The sequence below is a fragment of the Centrocercus urophasianus genome, unplaced genomic scaffold (assembly GCF_019232065.1).
Source record: "Centrocercus urophasianus isolate 14NV4802_14NV808 unplaced genomic scaffold, USGS_Curo_1.0 seq_14, whole genome shotgun sequence".
Taxonomy (NCBI): Eukaryota; Metazoa; Chordata; class Aves; order Galliformes; family Phasianidae; genus Centrocercus; species Centrocercus urophasianus.
The window spans coordinates 45,091,989-45,109,425 of record NW_024884586.1 but is presented as its reverse complement, the minus strand read 5'-3'; the positions used below and the strand labels follow the sequence as shown (position 1 = coordinate 45,109,425).

The 17,437-nt window shown below is 42.0% G+C and overlaps 1 protein-coding gene and 1 long non-coding RNA gene across 3 annotated transcripts; one reads left to right on the top strand and one right to left on the bottom strand.

The window, feature by feature from the left end:
- Nucleotides 1-6,119, top strand: LOC122158402. Its single transcript, XR_006168218.1, has 3 exons — nucleotides 1-71; nucleotides 1,429-1,639; nucleotides 5,165-6,119. It is a non-coding gene; the product is annotated as an uncharacterized LOC122158402 (long non-coding RNA).
- On the bottom strand, nucleotides 1,361-16,563 carry CLBA1 (clathrin binding box of aftiphilin containing 1). 2 transcript variants are annotated; one of them, XM_042815083.1, is made up of 8 exons: nucleotides 16,435-16,563; nucleotides 15,313-15,419; nucleotides 10,064-10,164; nucleotides 9,491-9,971; nucleotides 5,825-5,973; nucleotides 4,700-4,829; nucleotides 3,483-3,596; nucleotides 1,361-2,086 (listed from the first exon to the last, which is right to left on the bottom strand). In XM_042815083.1, the coding sequence occupies exons 4-8, from the start codon at nucleotides 9,920-9,922 to the stop codon at nucleotides 1,919-1,921; spliced, it is 993 nt and encodes a 330-aa protein (XP_042671017.1). In that variant the 5' UTR covers nucleotides 9,923-9,971; nucleotides 10,064-10,164; nucleotides 15,313-15,419; nucleotides 16,435-16,563; the 3' UTR covers nucleotides 1,361-1,918. The 2 variants fall into 2 exon arrangements, with proteins under 2 accessions (XP_042671017.1, XP_042671018.1); XM_042815084.1 differs by having other exon boundaries at nucleotides 9,491-9,966.
- Nucleotides 16,564-17,437: the final 874 nt, after the last annotated feature.

Sequence of the window (17,437 nt, the reverse complement as noted above, 5' to 3'; positions counted from 1 at the left end):
AGAAGGCAAGGCTGCTCTACAGCTGAAAATGATCTACGAACAAGTTTGGAGAGGCCTGTCTCCCTTTCTGTGTGAGTATCCCCCAAACAGCTCGTGTCCTAGTTCTGAGGCAGGCAGCTGGGACTCCACAGACTTGATGCTGAATTGAATTGCTTTACAATTTCCTATCTGTGAGTCCTTTTCTTTGAATAAATGAGCTCAGACTGAAGACAGGAGTCACAGATCTTCTCTCACCTGTCACGTGCTGCAGCACTCAGGTAGCCCAGAGCATCTGTCCACAAAAAAAAGAAGCTGAAACACAGAGACCATCATCTTTGGAAGGCCAGTAGTTTTTTCCATGCTGAATTGTATTACACAGGGCTGAAATTTCCCTTTCCCTGTCCCTTAGACAGGGCTGCAAGACTGCTTCTGTGACTGAGGTTTATGTATTCACTCTTCCCCTGGGGGAATAGTGCAAAAATTCTTTGATACATTGATCTAATGTCAGTGAAAGCAAAACCTGCAAAAAGATAACAGGAACACACTAAAAAATGCCCTCTCAAGAACCCTCTTTAGGGCCATGCTTCTCTGAAATATTAAAAATGAGATTTTATTCTTATAATTGTTTTCAATACCAACCTCAAATTTCTATTCTTAACTTATTGGCAATTTGCTAGCATTTACTGAGTTTGTTACTACAGACCACTGACTGCACCTTTATGTTTCTGAAAGACTTACAGGGGAAATTCAAGCTGATTTCGAATCCAGTGCTAGGTGCAAAAGTTCACCCTGCTACTGAATGCAGTTGGAGTCCTCAGCCCAGCCCTGCAGAACTCCTTCTGAGAGGGTGGGAAACTGCTGAGCTGCCTGCTTTCAAACAGCACTTTTCCAAAGGCTCTGTTAACTGTTTAAGAGGACCACCGTGCAGTTTGTTTCATGCTAATGGCATTGAGGTATCATATGCATTACTAAGATAGAGCAACTGCAATTGCCCTGCTGAACAGTTTGCTGCATGAAGAATCAGAGTCTGGCGGAGTTGTGTGGTATTCTTAATTCCAAGAGTAGAGAAGATGCATCATTAATGAACCAACTTAGTTCAGGAATATCAGTTTGCTCCGTGTTGCAGTGCTTCAGCATTTTCTTTAGGATGAGCTTGAATGAGTTAACAACTTCTTTAAAAAAGAAAAAGTTGTACAAAGTTCCCATATTGAGAGTGGCTAGAACAGCAAGCTTCAGCAGGTTTAGGGCCATGGTTTACAGCACTGTGTGGTACAAATCCTGCTGTTAAGCTGTGGCAAGCAGGCCTATGTGTGTATGTCTGCTGAATGAATCCAAGAGGGCCTGACACAATCAGCTTCAGAGATGCAATTTATTTCAGTTAGCAACCAATGCCAGGACAAAACATTTTCAATCCAATCGTTCCACTGACTACCTGTATTACCACAGCAGGCTCTCACAATGCACAGAAGCTCTACCTTCCTCAACCCCAATGAAAGCCACAGGCTGCAGAAGGCTCACTTCATTGTGCTACGCAGTGGCAAAGCAGCAGATCTCAGCAGATTCAGATTGGACCAAACAGAAGAGATGGTGTCACTTCACAACACACTTGAGGTGTGTTCAGGTTTTGGCATGGAAACCAGGTTTTTCAGAGGCTTGAAAGGTCAGTAATTCCAAAGAACAGTCCAGAGGATTTTTAAAGTGTGATTGCAGCTGGATTTACTGTAAGAAAGATGAATCAGCAGCAAAACTTCTCAGGACAAAATTACACCCTTGACTTCATAACTACATGAGATAAATTCCTTCTAATAATGTAGCTTTAGGTATCTCCTGTACAGTAATAGTAACTTTCCTAACGATCATCTGCAGTCACCAGTACAAAGCCAGTAAGAAAATGCATTCAGTTCAAAAAGAAGGAAAACAATTAACAAGTGCATTTGGTTCAACAAACATCGCTGTTGAAAAATTTCACGTTTAGGTTGGGTGTACTGAAAATGTGCTTCTTCCTTGGGATTGTTATATACTGCATGTTCCCATTTGATGATGTGGTTTTCAGAAACAGGTTACAGGTGAAGAGCTGATCCTGTCGGGAATCTTGCGATACAGAAAGCTGAGTGAAAAATTAAAAGCAAGTTAATATTTTCTATGCTACATTAACTTAATCACGTAGCATATTTCAATCTGATTTTAAGACAGACTTCATAAAATCAGCATAAGGGAGAAAAAAAAAACCCACATTTTTAAAAAGGACACAACTAGGAAAGTAAATGGAAAAGATCTCACTGTATGAATTCACTTGCTTCCAAATTAGGGTGAGCAACTTATGTTTTCTAATAAGCCTCAGTGAGACACCATGCAGCAAGGCTTGTTCTTTCCCTTCAGAATAATTTGTCTGTTTACCTTAACACTGTATTATGAACCTTTCTACTTTTACTCTTCCTGAATTCACCTTGAGCCACTTCTTTTCATAAGTTCTCCCTCTGTATTTAACAAAATTCCAAGCATATGTCTCTGCAGAACTGAATTAGGAAGGAATACACTCAAAGGTCTCTTCTGTTTTCCTTTCTGAATCCTACAACCTATCTCCTAAGTACAGAACATACATCATACAGCATCCAGTACAGTAAATGGAATAAAACACTGCAATGAAAATGTGCCTCAAAGTGCATAATCCCACAGCAACAGTAATTGCTTAAGTTAATTCTCTGTTGAAGATGGGATTTTAGGTTTGAATGCTAATCCCAAACACTGGTGAAAACAGAATGCAACTGATTCATTTAATTTTTTTTTAAAGCAATGCAGAATGACAGAATTGTCCTCCAGGTTGCATTACATGAAGGAAACTGATTTTATAAATGCCTGCTTGACTGAAGGCAAATGCACAGATAACAATTCCCACTTTTGTTTCTCTGTACGTTCTGTAACAAAACAAAAATATCCCTGCAATTGTTAATATCAGTTCTACGTTCCTCTTTAGATAGTTCCTGTTTTCCCCAATAGTGGAGAAACCAAATCTGACTCTTTCTGAATATGTGAAATGCAAGCTCAAATGCAATTTCTTTATAATGAACCTTGTTCCTTGTGTCTCCCTTACAATGCACCTTAGGAGCAAGCCACAAGCATCTCTCTGTTCATCACATCTACCCTTTAACACAATTATTTTCTTCTGTCATTTTCTGACATACACCCTGACAGTATCTTAGGTATTGTTGCTCCCTCCCACCCAGTAAATAGTTTGACCAGCAGACCAAGTTGCTTAGCAAATAACCTTGCGTCTCAGCATCCTCCACATTGTATTGTTTTGCATTTGGAATGTCGTGTTTTACCTTTTCTGAAGCAGTCAAATGGGTTTTGATGCGTGAAATACAACAGTACATACATACAGTCCTATCAGGACCAAGCTGTTAAGCCAGCACATATGCTCTAACAGCTGACTGCAGCACAGATGAACACGTAAAATATGCTGTATGCTTCCCTCAAGTACTTATGTTTAGAGCAGTTCTTACCTTGGTCTGGATCAGTGCTTTGCAGCTATTAATACTGAATCCGTCAAATCTGAAGTCTTCATTATCTTTAGCATTTGATTCCTCAGTAACGTCATTCTGGCTCTCCAGAAAGTCCTAAGAAAGCAAATTTACATTTTTTTTACTAATGACTATCTGATCTTAATCTGAAGAGAAGTTTCCTCTCAAACAACAACATCAAATTCTACTTTCCGAAGCTGTATCTGTCATGTTTCCCTGGCACCGAAACAATTCATTGGCAAAAAAGATACCCATACATGCGAACCAAATCATGACTTGAAATTTAAAAATTGCAATTTCAAAATTAAACTATTTCTGAATAAAATCAGCCCTGGCTTAAACTGGAAAATATCTGAGAAGTCAGTATTGTTAAAAGCAACGCAATGCAAACGTCTCTATGGGTGAGAAAAGGACAGAAGGGGAAGTTAGATGTTGGAGAAATGTCTCCCATTTCCTCCTGCTAGATGACAGCTCCTGCAATTCGGAATTGCACACAGCACCGCATCATGGAATGAAATCATCAACTGGAATAGTTACTCTGAGAAGCACAAACAACTGATTCATGCCATCTAAATAACCAGGTTGAACACTGAACCATCCCCCATGCCTTTATCTTCCCAAAACAAGAGATTAATCAGAGACATTTGAGATTTTCAATATTGATAGTTTGTTCTCGTTTCAATTTAAAACATATTCCTCTCAAGTCTTGCACAAACAGATGGAATCTTCTGAGGAAGAGGGAAGTGAAACACACTTCCAGTTCATATGCAATAAAAGCACCCAGCGATTACTTTAGCAGCCTCACTGATTCAAATCCAATTTTCACTTAACAGAAAGATATTAGAGACTGACATCTTTTTCATGCTCTGAGGAAAAAAAGAAAGCCATCCAGTACACACACATCTGAAAGCTATTTCTACATTCATGCCTGAAGCTGAACATACTATCTAATGCAACAGGGTGCCACAGAGCTGAGACCTCAGCGTAAAGGTGATCAAAATTTGATCCCTACACAATTTCATTCTTACTGACACACAGTGATGAGAAAGCATGAGACCATCATTTGAAAAGGCTCTCTTTAAGAAACTTATGACTCATCCAGATCTCGTTCCTCTTGTGTTTGCATGTATAGCTTACATAAAATCCAACCTGCAACCAAAAGCTTATACTGGCATACTGGCAGACCTTTGTTCAATTACCATTCGATTTGTATCTATTCCAAGGACACTCAGGAGGTTTTCTTGGCAATGAGATTTACTCCAGGGATGTCTTAATCTGGAGGTATTATCTAAGTCTCTAAGAGTTCTCCATATGTTTCCAGAATCGATGCTAGGAAAGAAAACACAGGTTGAGGTTAGATGGCATACAAAGTTTCCAGAAGACATATGTAATTCTTTCTGTACATACAGTTGTGTACTAGCCTACCTTTATCTTAAAGCTATTTCCACATTCGTTCAAAGTATCAACCCAACACACTAATAAATTTCCATGATAATCAATGGAAACAGCCAACATAACTGTATGTTGAGGCTTCTCAGAGAAGTGCATTAGAAGCACGTCAGAGTTTGTTACATGCCCACAGTTCATACTAATCAATTGCTTCTGTAAGGTGGGTACAGAGTTCAGCCCTATTAATTTTCTACTTTTCATGATCCGTCCCTCAGACCTCTCTCCTCCATGTCAATCATACTTCACTGCTGCAACTTGCTGCTATTTAACTTGCTGGTACCTGATCTGGACACATACATACTACGAAACAGAGACCATTCCAGCTGTCCTGAGAGTAAGTTAAGTGATACTAACTGCATTAACACAACCCCAGGAAAGAAGTTGGATGCGCCACAGCTTCTGAAGAAAATCTGCTTTAATGTGAAAAGTGGTCACCACCTGAGAAAAGTGGGGAGGGAAAACAGGCGTGGGCTGTCAGCAGAAGGAGCAGCAGAGCTTCTGCTTCAGATGATGGAGAATTGAGTCAGATGTGTTGTAAAGAAAGGACAAGCAAACAGGAAGAACAGGCTGCCTGCTGGCTGCTCTGGCATTCCAGAAGCTGAGTCATAAGAAGGAGCACCGACAACAGGAAAAACTGAGCAGAAATTTGTACTTCTGATATATTCTCTAGCTTGCTTTCCCATGGCTAAAACATAATCCATTTCCTTGACCAACACAATACATAATTGGTAAGATCTACACACTGAAGGAGCACAGTGATTAAAATGGTTCTTAAGTTTGTTACCAATACCACAAATATTTAAATTATAAACAACATAATTGTTTGATTACTGAGGAACTTTTTTTATTATAATTATTATGACTAAACTCATTACCAAAGTTGATTATTTGTAAGTTCAGGAATCCCAACATCTTCATTATTCACATCAACTACTTGATCCAGGCTTCTTATGCTCTCACTGGACTGCGATACAAGGACTTCTGGAAAGCCTGACTTAAATATACCCTCATAGCAGTGGTCTGCCTAGAAAAAAAGAGAGTTTCATTTCATATGCTACAGATTGGCAACTTCACAGCTCATGACAGAACAATGTTTCCACTGATTGTATTATTAACTGCATTTAAAATCTGAATTAATATTAATAACACAGGGAGACTGAGCCCATAGTTCAATGCTTTGAGTATTTACTTATGATTAGAGGAGAAAAAGGAAAGATCTGAGAGTTTCTGATGAACCTTCCTCTGTAATGTCACAACTGCTACATGCTACATTACAGACTGCTTTGCCTACTAGTAGTCAAGTCTCCTCCTCAAGAAATTCAGTCCAGGCCAAAAACAACACATGCTCACACGTCAACTCAAAGCTTATTTTGCTTTGCATTAATAACAATATTTTTACCACATCTGATGCAACCAAGTGTAACATAACTTCTAGTTACCTATAAATACTTGCACTGCACAAGTCCACATAAAAGCTGAGGTCACTGTGCATCTGGATGCTTGCATTTGCACCAAACATTTTCCAGCTTATATTAAGAAGTTTCGTCTGATTTACAAACTCATTCCTCTTCCAGCAGTGATAAGGAGGTTTGCAGGACAGACACGGCCGTGAGTAATCTAACCTCATGTAAACAGGACACGTGGAAGTAACAGGGTTATCCAAGGAGCAGGAAGGGAAAACGTGCGTAACTGACATCCTATCCTAAGGGGATGTTGTTGTGCCATCTCATCCAGAAGCTTTATTTCTTCAAATAAGGAGTTAGTCAAGTTTTCTAAATCAAAGTACTTAATCGCAGTACTTAATCTGCAGCGTGACTGCAGTCCAGGAGCAGAGATGCTGTGTGAAAACTGGAGAGTGAACCCAGCCAGCTTGTTTTTCCTGCCTGGCAATCAACAACCTGATCTGAAAAACGTAAGTGTGGATACTTTGACAGGTTGGTTTAATCGCAATTCAAATGACTGAAATAAATTGAGATATTTCCAGTTTCATTATTCTGAACTCAGACAAATGCAGTGAATATTGGAAGTCCTGAGGGCGTGCACAGCCAGCAGAGCTGGCAGAGGATTTTGTGCTTCTGAGCATGCTCCCAGAAGTGCAGCGTAGCCCTCACTGCCATCCCTGAAATTCAGCCCTTACTGAACTGCCTTTCTTCATGGGTGACTGCAGAGACACTCAAAAACTCCTGGATAAAACCCTCCAAAACTCTCCCAAAATATCACAAAACTTTAAACTGATTTGTAAATTGCCTTAGTGAACTTATACTATGTGGAGGAGAAAAGCGTTTGAAAAGCAGAGTTCCATGACAGAACAATTGCAGAAGAACTAACAAAGGAAAGCAGAGATCTGTCTTGTTTGTCATTTCTTCCTGCAGCCTGTGATGTTGCACACAAGCCACTGGAGTACAGCTTATCGAGCCAGATGAAGAGCTCAATGTACAGGAAAACCACAAGATCTTTTCTGGCATTAATTTTGTTTTTATTACTGTCTATTTCAGCGTGTGTTTTAACACAAAATGCAGGTAATTTTCATTTAACTTGCAGCTTTGTACTGATGATAAAAATACAAATGCGAAAATTTCAAATCTGCTCTCTGAAAAAATCCTCTATATTATCTCAGAGCACTTTCTTAAGCAAGTACAATCATTCCTCTTACAATGGCCTGAATGTAAAGGACACAAGAAAAATCCTCTGAGTCTTGGGTTTCAGCCTTTTCTCCCATGTAACTAGCAATAGAATGAGAGGGAATGGCCTCAAGTTGCACCAAGGGAGATTCAGGTTGGACATCAGGAAATATTTCTTCTCTAAAAGAGTGGCCAGGCATTGGAATGGGCTGCCCAGGGAGGTGGTGAAGTTGCCAAGTTGCCAAGTGAAAGAAACATTTAGATGCTGTGGGGAGGGTCATGGTTTAGTGGGGAATATCGGTGGTAGGTGGATGGTTGGACTGGATGATCTCAGAGATTTTTTCCAACCTTGGTGGTTCTATGATTGTAGGCAAAGCATCCTGCTGCTGCAAGGAAACGCTCAATGTTTTCATTTTTAAGTGGGGGACTCTGCTCCTGACTGTTATAATTTAATTAACTGATGCAATAGATAATGGAGGTCAGACCTCTGACCTCAGACGATCTCTAGATTCCTTCCAACCTTCTTCTATTGACCATACAGAAGGGCTGCATCCCAACCTGAGGAGTTTATGATCTCAAACAAACAATATAAAAAGCACAGGAATGAACGACAAACTCCATGTGTGTTCTACTCCCAAAGAAATCTCCAGCAGCAATGCAGCTGCTTCTCTATCCTAAGAAAAGGACACCTTAAGAATGTTAACTCTGCCTAAAGTTTCAGCTCATGTTGGATATTTCCTTTTGACTTTAATAAACACGAAAAAAATAATAAAGCAAAGGCTACAATTAGATTAATGTGTACAACTTCTAAGAAAGAAGCCATACAATCTGTTATATTTCTGCCCTGGTCATCACATACTCTGCTTTTTCAGCATAAGACTGCATGTCTGAAATTCCAACCCTAGAATTTAACTTCTGTTTATGCATACCAGCAACTCATCACCGGTTATGTTGTGATCTCTGTTCTACCAATGTTAGACAGCTCACCCCATGCTCAGCACTGAGCTTTCCTGAGCAAAGCCTCTGCAAAAGGCAAAGCTCCAAACAGACAGGTAAGCCTGGCTCCACAAAACGCTGTTCCCTCCATATAAAAGCTCATCTTACAACTATAAGCTGTGAGCTATGAAGTGCTATTAGCTCTGTGAAAGCCTGAGTTGACTGATCTCCTTTTTCTCATGATTTAATTCATAAAAGTAGTAATAATGAAGTCTTGCTATTTCGTTAGTATTTCATTTCGTTTTTCTTTTGTTAGTGTGCTTACCTGTGCCTGGTAAACAAGAAAACACACCAATTTCAGCAAGGTAGAACCCTTATGCTGAACAAACAGCTTAGTAAGCATTCAGATTTTAGTTCCAACATTGTATCCCATGATAGGAGGGGAATGGTATTAAATTACTTGCTATTCATTTGCTTGTATCATATTAACTTCTACAGATCAGTCCAAAATGCCAGAAAGACTGCTGGGTTATTCAGGCAGCGTACTCCACAGCAGAAGCTAATGTTTTTGTCAGTCTCTAACTCAATTTTATGTTGGTTTATTTCAAGAAGCTTGCAGGCAACTTGCCCACTCTATTTTTGTTACCTGCCTTCCCAGCTCTTTGCTTCCTACGCTCATTTCGCCTGGCTTTTAACTCTCACATGCTTCAGGGCCCATTGTTTCTGAAGGGCTATAATACATTCCTGGTGCCCAGAAGAAAAGCAGTGTGTTATGTTCTTCAAAGCTCTCCAGCAGGACAACTGAAGTATTTGTCAAACATTGGAAAGAAGTTGCATTTTGTTCCACTCGAGTTAACTAAAACTGACAGTTTCTCTCCCTGGACAGAGTTATTCTCTACAGAGAAGACATTCAGATACAAATCTTAAGATGCAGGAAGCAGTAACACAAACACTTCTGGTCTTTGGTTTACTGTGAACACTTACCTCATTCAGAGAGCTGGAAGCCTCACTGAGTAGAGATGGCTCGGAACAGAAGTGACTGGCAGCAGCACTGCAGTGTCCTCTGCTCATGCCTGTACCACCATCAGAAGTGTTTTTTGACTTCAGCAAAATATCAGCTCTGGGATGCCATTTGCCCAAGGGTTCCTTGAAGCCCTCAAACTCCCCCCAGGAACCGCTGGGCGTTGAGGTACAGCAGCTCTCACCAGACCCCTCACAGCTCCGCCTGTCGCTCTTCAGTACCGGGAGGCTCTGCCGCGATACCTCGAGGTGAGTAATTCCTTCATTATCTGTCCCTGCGTTTGAGTTCCAGCCATTCTCACCGCCAGACATTCCGCCCACCTCCAGCTCTGTCACACGCACCCGGCGCGATGCGTCTGTGCTACTGCGACTTCCCGACTGCAACAGGTTCTGCATCGTGCTTGGAAAACCACCCCCGCTCAGGCATCGTTTGGTGAAATCTGTGCTGAGAAACAAAACAAAACAAAACCAGCAGTTAAGTTCGATTGCATTGGAACTCTGAACGTTTCTAAAACACGACCAAATTCTTCATGTTACCTCTTAAGTGTCCCCTAAATCACAGCAGGACATCCTTAAGCCTCTCCTGCAGCACTGGCATGCGTGTGTTGTTCAGTCTCAGTCCTGTGCAAGCTGTTGGCCTGCAAGGAAAAAAATAGCAAATAAATACTTCTGTGATTAGGGCTGCGTAGGAATGACCACCACAAGCCGATAAGGCAGCAGAAAGAATGCTCAGGTTAAAAAAAAGCACATTCCAGCCCTGCACAGCAGTTTGGAGTAAATTTTTGATAGCACAAAAAAAGCATTATGGTAGCAGCAATATTTCAGGAAGTGTTAAACAGAATTTGTTGGATGTTCAGGGAGTGCTGGAGTGGGTGCAGGAGTCACAAAGAACACCTCCTAGGCACTACCCAGCCCTGTAGTTCTGCCACCCAGCTGGTGCTGGCTGCAAACAGAGCTCTTTTTGTCTGCGTGGGCTTTCCAGGTCCCAAAGATTACCCAAGAGGCAAATGTGACCTGCGGCACCACAGGCACCGGCAGCTCAGTTCTGTGAAAAGCAACAGCACTCCAACTATTTAAGCAATTAAGGCTGATTTAAGAAGATTGATTTAACATCTGTGAGTTACGCACACAATGCTGCATTTATTGCTTTGGGTAGATCGCATCTCCTCCGGCACCCTTCCATTGCTAAGCTGCAGTGAAGAGATGCAGTCACTATTAGATGTTAGATGGTCCTCAGATGGAAAAATAACAGAGGTTTTTCCCAAGTTTACCCCAACACAAGGCACAAATGACCAGCCCCAGATGCAAATGGACCAGGCTATGGGGCAATGTAATTCTGGAGATCCAGGGTTACGTGAGGGGCTGAGCTGGCTGGCAGGGACCTGCCCAACTTCCTCCTTCCTGTCCAAACTATCCTCCATGTCCACTCTGAGCTCTCCTCCTTCCTCAGCTCCCTGCAGTCGTCCCAAGCACAGTTGCCTTGAGAAATCCCCATTACTCCTTATTGTAATATAAGGAAGAAATGTTTCACCCAGAGAGCTCTGAGGCCCTGGCACAGGCTGCCCAATGAGCTGCAGGTACCCTGGATGTGCCCAGGGCTGGGTTGGATGGGGCCATGGGCAGCCTGAGCTGGTGGAGCTCATGGCAGGGCTTGGAACTGGGAAATTTCTAAGGTCCCATCCAGTCCAAAAATGGCTCCTTCTCATTTCTCTGGATTAACAAGTTCTTCACTCACAGTGTTCCTGGTCCTTTGCTATTCCCATTGCCTCCCCCTTCAGCACCCTGGGTTGAGACCACCAGCTGTCCTGCAGCCAGGAGTCAGCTCTCACCTCCTAGAAAGGGCCATGAGGTAGATTGGCATGAAGAAGAAAAGTTCATGTTTCTAGATTCTTCCTCCAAGCTGGCAGGCTAAGAACATACAGATTGATGGTGGTGATTTGTGTTTGTTTTCAAGCTAAAATGCCCACATAATCACAAAATTCCAAGGTTCTAACTTAGGGAGAAACACAAACAAAGTAAAACTTCACCCTCACACAGGAATATGAACCCATGATAAAATTATAGGAATAACCCAAATGCAGACTGTCAGGATCTTTTCTCCCCTCACCTCCCTCCCCATTTTGCCCTGTCAGGCACTTGCGTAGTTGGGACTCCACCTGCCCATTGTGTCAGATAAAGCTGGAAGCTGTAGGTCAAGTGGCTGTGGCCATCCTACCCCACAGCCTGAGGGGACCATCCCTTCTTGCCCATATCTTGAAGAGCATTGGCAGGGGGATGGAGGTTTTTCCAGGGGGGAGAACACAGAGAAAACCCCTCAGGGTGTTGGCACTCCCTGTCCACTCGGCTGGGTTTAAAATCTGGGCAATCCCAAGCAACAGGGGATTTGTAAAAGCAAGGAAAAAGGTTTTCTGGAGCAAGGCCCAAAATAAAAAGCATTTTCTAGGCATTACAGTGTGTGTGTTTTTCAGCCCAGGCACAGATCTGCGCTCCCCTCCCACACATCTGACTCTCATTTCAGGCTGTAGCACTTTATCTGAGAGTGAGAGGCTGAGTTTGGGAGCGATGCCCAGACTCAAAGCCAAAAGAACTTTACTGGCAGGTCTCTGAAAGATTTTTTTTTTTTTTTTCTTTATTTTCTTTCTGCTTTGGAGCCATTTCTTACCCTCCGTGGCCATCCTGTGGCAGCCTGAGGAAATCTGACTGGCTCAGCGAGTGATTCAGACTCAAAGCATCTGACACTTGTTAGGATAGCATCATTATCCTACTGCAGTAAGTTTGTGCTTTACAGGCCTCAGTGGTTCCAGATCTCTCAAGCTTTTAGGGGAGCTCAGCTCTTCTTTTTTTTTTTTTCTTTCCCCCAGCTGCTGAGATTGTTTAGCACAGCTTTATATATCCACTTTTGTCTTCTCACGGCAAAAGGCAGCAGGCAGACTGTGTGAAGACAGTGATGCTCCCTTTGTACCACACTTTGCACCTGGAGGGGAAGGGACTCATGGGTTTTGCAAACCTGCCTCTGCCTTGCCAAGCTCGAGCTGCCTTTAGTTACATGAGCAGCCCAGTGGAAGAGCAGTTGAGCATCAGAAGCTGCCCCAAGTCCCAGAAACCTGCAGAGCTTTGGGATATAGCCAGCTGCACCATCTGCTGGACAACCTAACCCAGCCTCTGCTCACCAGCAAAGGCAGCCAAAACACATGAACTCGCCCCCCCCCCCCCCCAAAAAAAAAATGCTCAGGTTTGTTTTGGGCAGAGATTAAAATCTGAAGCGTGGCCGCCTACGAAGTCGATTCTATTCAATCCATCTGAATTAGTACCAGCCCAACTGAGCTGAACTGGTGTTAAAATTCATGTTGTGTTTGGTGGTTAAGGCTCGTGATTTTGTCTGACACACTACAGTCCTTGGGATTTACCCCATACCTCCTCCAAAAATCAAACAAAACAACAGTCTTTACATAAACTGCCAGTATGCTAAATGCTTCAAACATGGACTGTAAGCTTATATTTACACTCTTCAACATATACAGCAAGTAAATCAGAACCTCACTATTCAAAACTTCACCACTACGAATGGCTGAGTTAACTGAATACTCAGCTGCAGCTTCTGCTGCCAGAATTCCTACTGGAAATTTAAGTTTAGACTAATTCTACAGTATATGTACTTTTTCTTTCCCTCATTTTGCTCTTTAGAAAAAAAAAAAAAAAAAATTGCAGAAACAAAGAACCTCAATAGAATCTCTGAAAAATAGCTATTTCACAGAGATGAGTTCTAAGCACTGTTTTAATCAATCAGCTGTAGCTTCATTAGGAAGTACAGTTCATAACTCCACTGAACTCCTTCCTAGAGAAACAGTGACATTACCATACCTTCCAGCTTTGCACCACTTCAAAACATAAGTAAAACGCTTTGGCTTTTTCCTGATTGAGTAACAAGAACAGCAACACTTCAGGGCAAATTTTACTTCTCCCCAGTGCCAGAGGGGCCTGAGTTTCCTGCAACCCCTGCAAAATATTGCTTTGTGGGATGGAAGGAGCTGGCATTAATGAGGCACCTACAGCAGCTCCAGTATCTCTGCTAAATGATCAACCAGAATGTTTTCAACAGCAGGTGGCAGCTCTCCCTTATTATCTCTTGCATGCATGTAGCAATACACCGATACTCCTTCCGAGTAAGGGGAGTAATTCATTCCCTCTACACACTGTGTTGGAGGTATTGGACCACCTGTTTTATGTGCTGACAGCAGAAAAGTCACTTAGTGTAGAAAGGTACTCTGGGCGTAAAAGATGAACAGTAATACACCTCCCAAAGACACTAGACATGCAAGAGATGTATGTGCCCTGGCTTTAATGGCTGTGTTTAGCAATTTTGTCCAGCCTGGCAGTGTCATTTTGAATCAAACCTTGTAGATGCTCCTGTGGCTTTTTAGAGTGATTTTGAAGAGCTCAAACTAAATGCCTTCTTGGGAAAGGCAGTAAAATGCAATTATATTCTGGAAGCTCATGGATACACCATCTTCCAAACCTAGATGTGGACTGCACTACTTTATGAACCTCCAGGATGTTACCTACCTAACACACGTGTCAAAAGAAGACTCAAACCATTCAGAGTTCCTGCAACATCCTGCGGTGGTTATTGTGCCATATGCGAAGCCTTCAACCCTCTTCTACCACTCCATCACCCACTAACACTTCTAGATGGAAATCCTTTCCTGTCTTAAGCTGCTTTCCCTTCTGTTGTCAATCCCACCTGCTGAACCCCTCTTTTTATCAGATCTCATTTTTTCCACTATCCATCTATCAGCCCTTTTTCCTTTAGCCCCCTTAGAGAGTTGCATCTTGGGGCACTAAGGAAGTGGTAGTGCTTGTTAATCTGCGTGCCAGTCTCTTGTGTAGCAGAAATCTAATGGCAGAAACAGGAGGCTGCTGTATAATGGTAACTGTGGCAGTTGCTGTTATGAGACCACTGGCAAGCAATAGTCCATAGATGTCAGGAGAATAAAAGTGACCTTCTTGAAGTCCCACTGCACTACAACCATCATAAAACCTTACAAAATGCTATGAATGGCCCAACCACTATGGATGGCTTTGCCTCATAACCACACAACTAACACTGTCATCACAGGATCATCTAGGTCAGAAAAGACCCTTAAGATCATCAAATCAACCACCAGTAACACAAATCCACCACTAAACTTTGTCCATAAGTGTCACATCCACACATCTCTTACATACCTCCAGGGATGGCAAATCCTTCACTTCCCTGGACAGCTTTTCCCATCACTCTTCCCATGAAGGAATTCTTCCTGCTATCAATTCTAAACCTTCCCTAGAGCAACTTGAGGCCATTTTCTCACATCTTATCACCTGTGATCTGAGAAAACAGACTGGCTGCAACCTTCTTTCAGGCAGTTGTAGTACCCATGCTTAACATTCACTGCTCCTTGCTCTATTATAACTTCATGTTAAGCTCCTGCTCTGTGTCTCTTCTCTGCTGATGATATAAAGTCATCATTGAGCAGCTCCATAAATCCAACAGGCTTTACTGCTCACATAGTTTTGTCAGATATCTAGATACTCATTTGTTGAAAGCATGCCTTGTAACTTCTACCAGTGCCCTGCATGCACTGCAAATTGAGCCCTGCAGTTTGCTGCTCACTAATCCTCTGTTTTAATGCCTGATTAGGTCCCAAATCCATTATTGTTAGTGAGATGTCAGTGCAGGGCAGGCAGGAGGACTTCATCCTCTTGGCTAAGAGTTAAGCTGCTAAAGGTACATCTGACTTGTGCCTTACCCATGTATTAATTAGCTTGCCAGGAAATTTAATTAGTGCTGTTCAGCGAAGATGCTGAAAGGTCAGGTATTCCATTAGCAGTGCTGTGCTTCAGCGTTAACAAGCCTCTAGAAAAATAAAACAAAATCAAACATACCATTAGCACAAAAACAGTTTAAAAAACTTGAATGCTTAATGCAAGTAACATTTGAAAGAATACTGAATTCTATTATTAGCATCTCTGAAGAAGATGCAAGAGATTACAAGGACCTCGGCTCTACATTCCCCAAGTGAGCTTCAGGTGAACCACGAGGTATAGGAGTATTGCTCTTGTGCTACCAGTGCTATCACAGCCAAAGCTGCAAGAGGGCAGCACAGGTTTTGTTTAATGGATTATTTGCCTCACTGCTGAGGGCTCAATTCTGAGAGCTAAACAATTCAGCCAGAAAATTAGGGAACCTCTGCTGCCACAGCTGGGTCTGGCCTGGGACTTGAAGTCTGGATCTAGGTTCAAACTCTCCCCAAATGCCCAACTACTTAAGGTTGTGATAATCTCTATTATGGTTAAAAGGAAGAAAAGAAAAGAAAACAAGACTGAAAAGGCTTAGCATACATTAGCAGCAGTCCCGGGCTTCTTATACTACTGTGAATGAGGTAAGCAGTGCTTCACAGAGCACCATCATAAGGTTGCAATTAGCAATGAGAATTATGCCACAGACATTTTATGTTAAAGAAAACAGTTGTAGCAAAAGTCCAATGTTAAATTCCAGAAACATCAAAGCCTGCAGTTCATATAAATCAATAATACAGCAAAGTGTAAGCTTTGAATGCATAGGCACACCAATAACTTGTTTCTGAAAAAGCTCTTGCTTGAGAAGGATGGCCACACTTGATATTAATTTTCCATTTTGGGATATTTTATAAAAGAGCATTGATTTATTACTAGCTTGCAGACAGTCATGATTTATTTTGATATCTACAGGTCAGGGAAATACATGAGTTATATGGATATGAACATGCCAGGGAAAGTCATTTTGCTGACTAAAACTGTACTTAAAAACAAATATACTGAGCTACTAACTTTCATAAAATACTTAACCATGTACAAGACCTCTAAATATTCACCATCTGCTTTCTACTCACCAGCTATTCATGTTGCATATCCTGTTTACAAGCAGGAACTTGCCGAATAAGGTGACTTGAAAGCTTCTGAAGCCTCACAGTTTTGAACTTATAGCTAACACCAGGATGTGATTCTCCCTACAGGTGAGATTGGGCCATCAGCTACCACCTGAGAAAAGCCTGAGATCTCTCTTTTGAAATAATGGAACCAAGGTTTCAATCAATTCATGGCAAGCAAAAATACACTGAATAAAGAAATGCTCGAAGTAATACAGAGGGGTAAATTCAGTATTTCAGATCTTGTCCTTTTTTAATTTTAATGCATTAATTTTGCATTTCTACACAAAGTCTTTCAATATAGAAATATAAAGCTAAATTTAATGCCCATTACTGCAGTCTCCACTGAATAAATAAGGGCCATGAAAGCGTTTGACAGCATGTTTACAAAGGATTGTAACAGTACAAAGTACCTTCCTGCAGAATGTTCCAAATACTGGATACTCAGAAGTCACTGACACCAGATGGCAAATGCGTGTGGTCAGCACATTGGGCTTGATGTACCAGGAGAGTAGGTGCTGCTAGGGACTCTTCCAAGCCCTGGTAGCATTCAGGCTGCCATTTTTTAGGCAGAAGCCTCATGAAGGACTGCAGTGTAATTTTCTCAGGTTGGTATAATGGGATGTTGTGCTACCCTGCTCTCCATAATCCCCTAATGGGGCTAAAAATTCTTATTTCAAGATTATTTAAAAGGCTGTTAGTGAAGTGGCAAGAGAAAAGCAGAAAAGCAGCACCTGTAACACAGGCAAAAGCATCTGAAGGGGTTCTACATGTTGAAAACGATCTTCAGACCCAGTGTTCCTACTAATAGAGAGACCAAGGTTTGGTGTGGTAGCTGGACAGCCTTGTTGATTCGTCTCCATGCTGGGAATCTGGATAATGCAATAGAACATGAGCCACAGGCCTGGAGGGGAGCTGGACGTCATCTGCTTGGAACAGCACGTGGCTGCTGGCTGATCACCCCTTG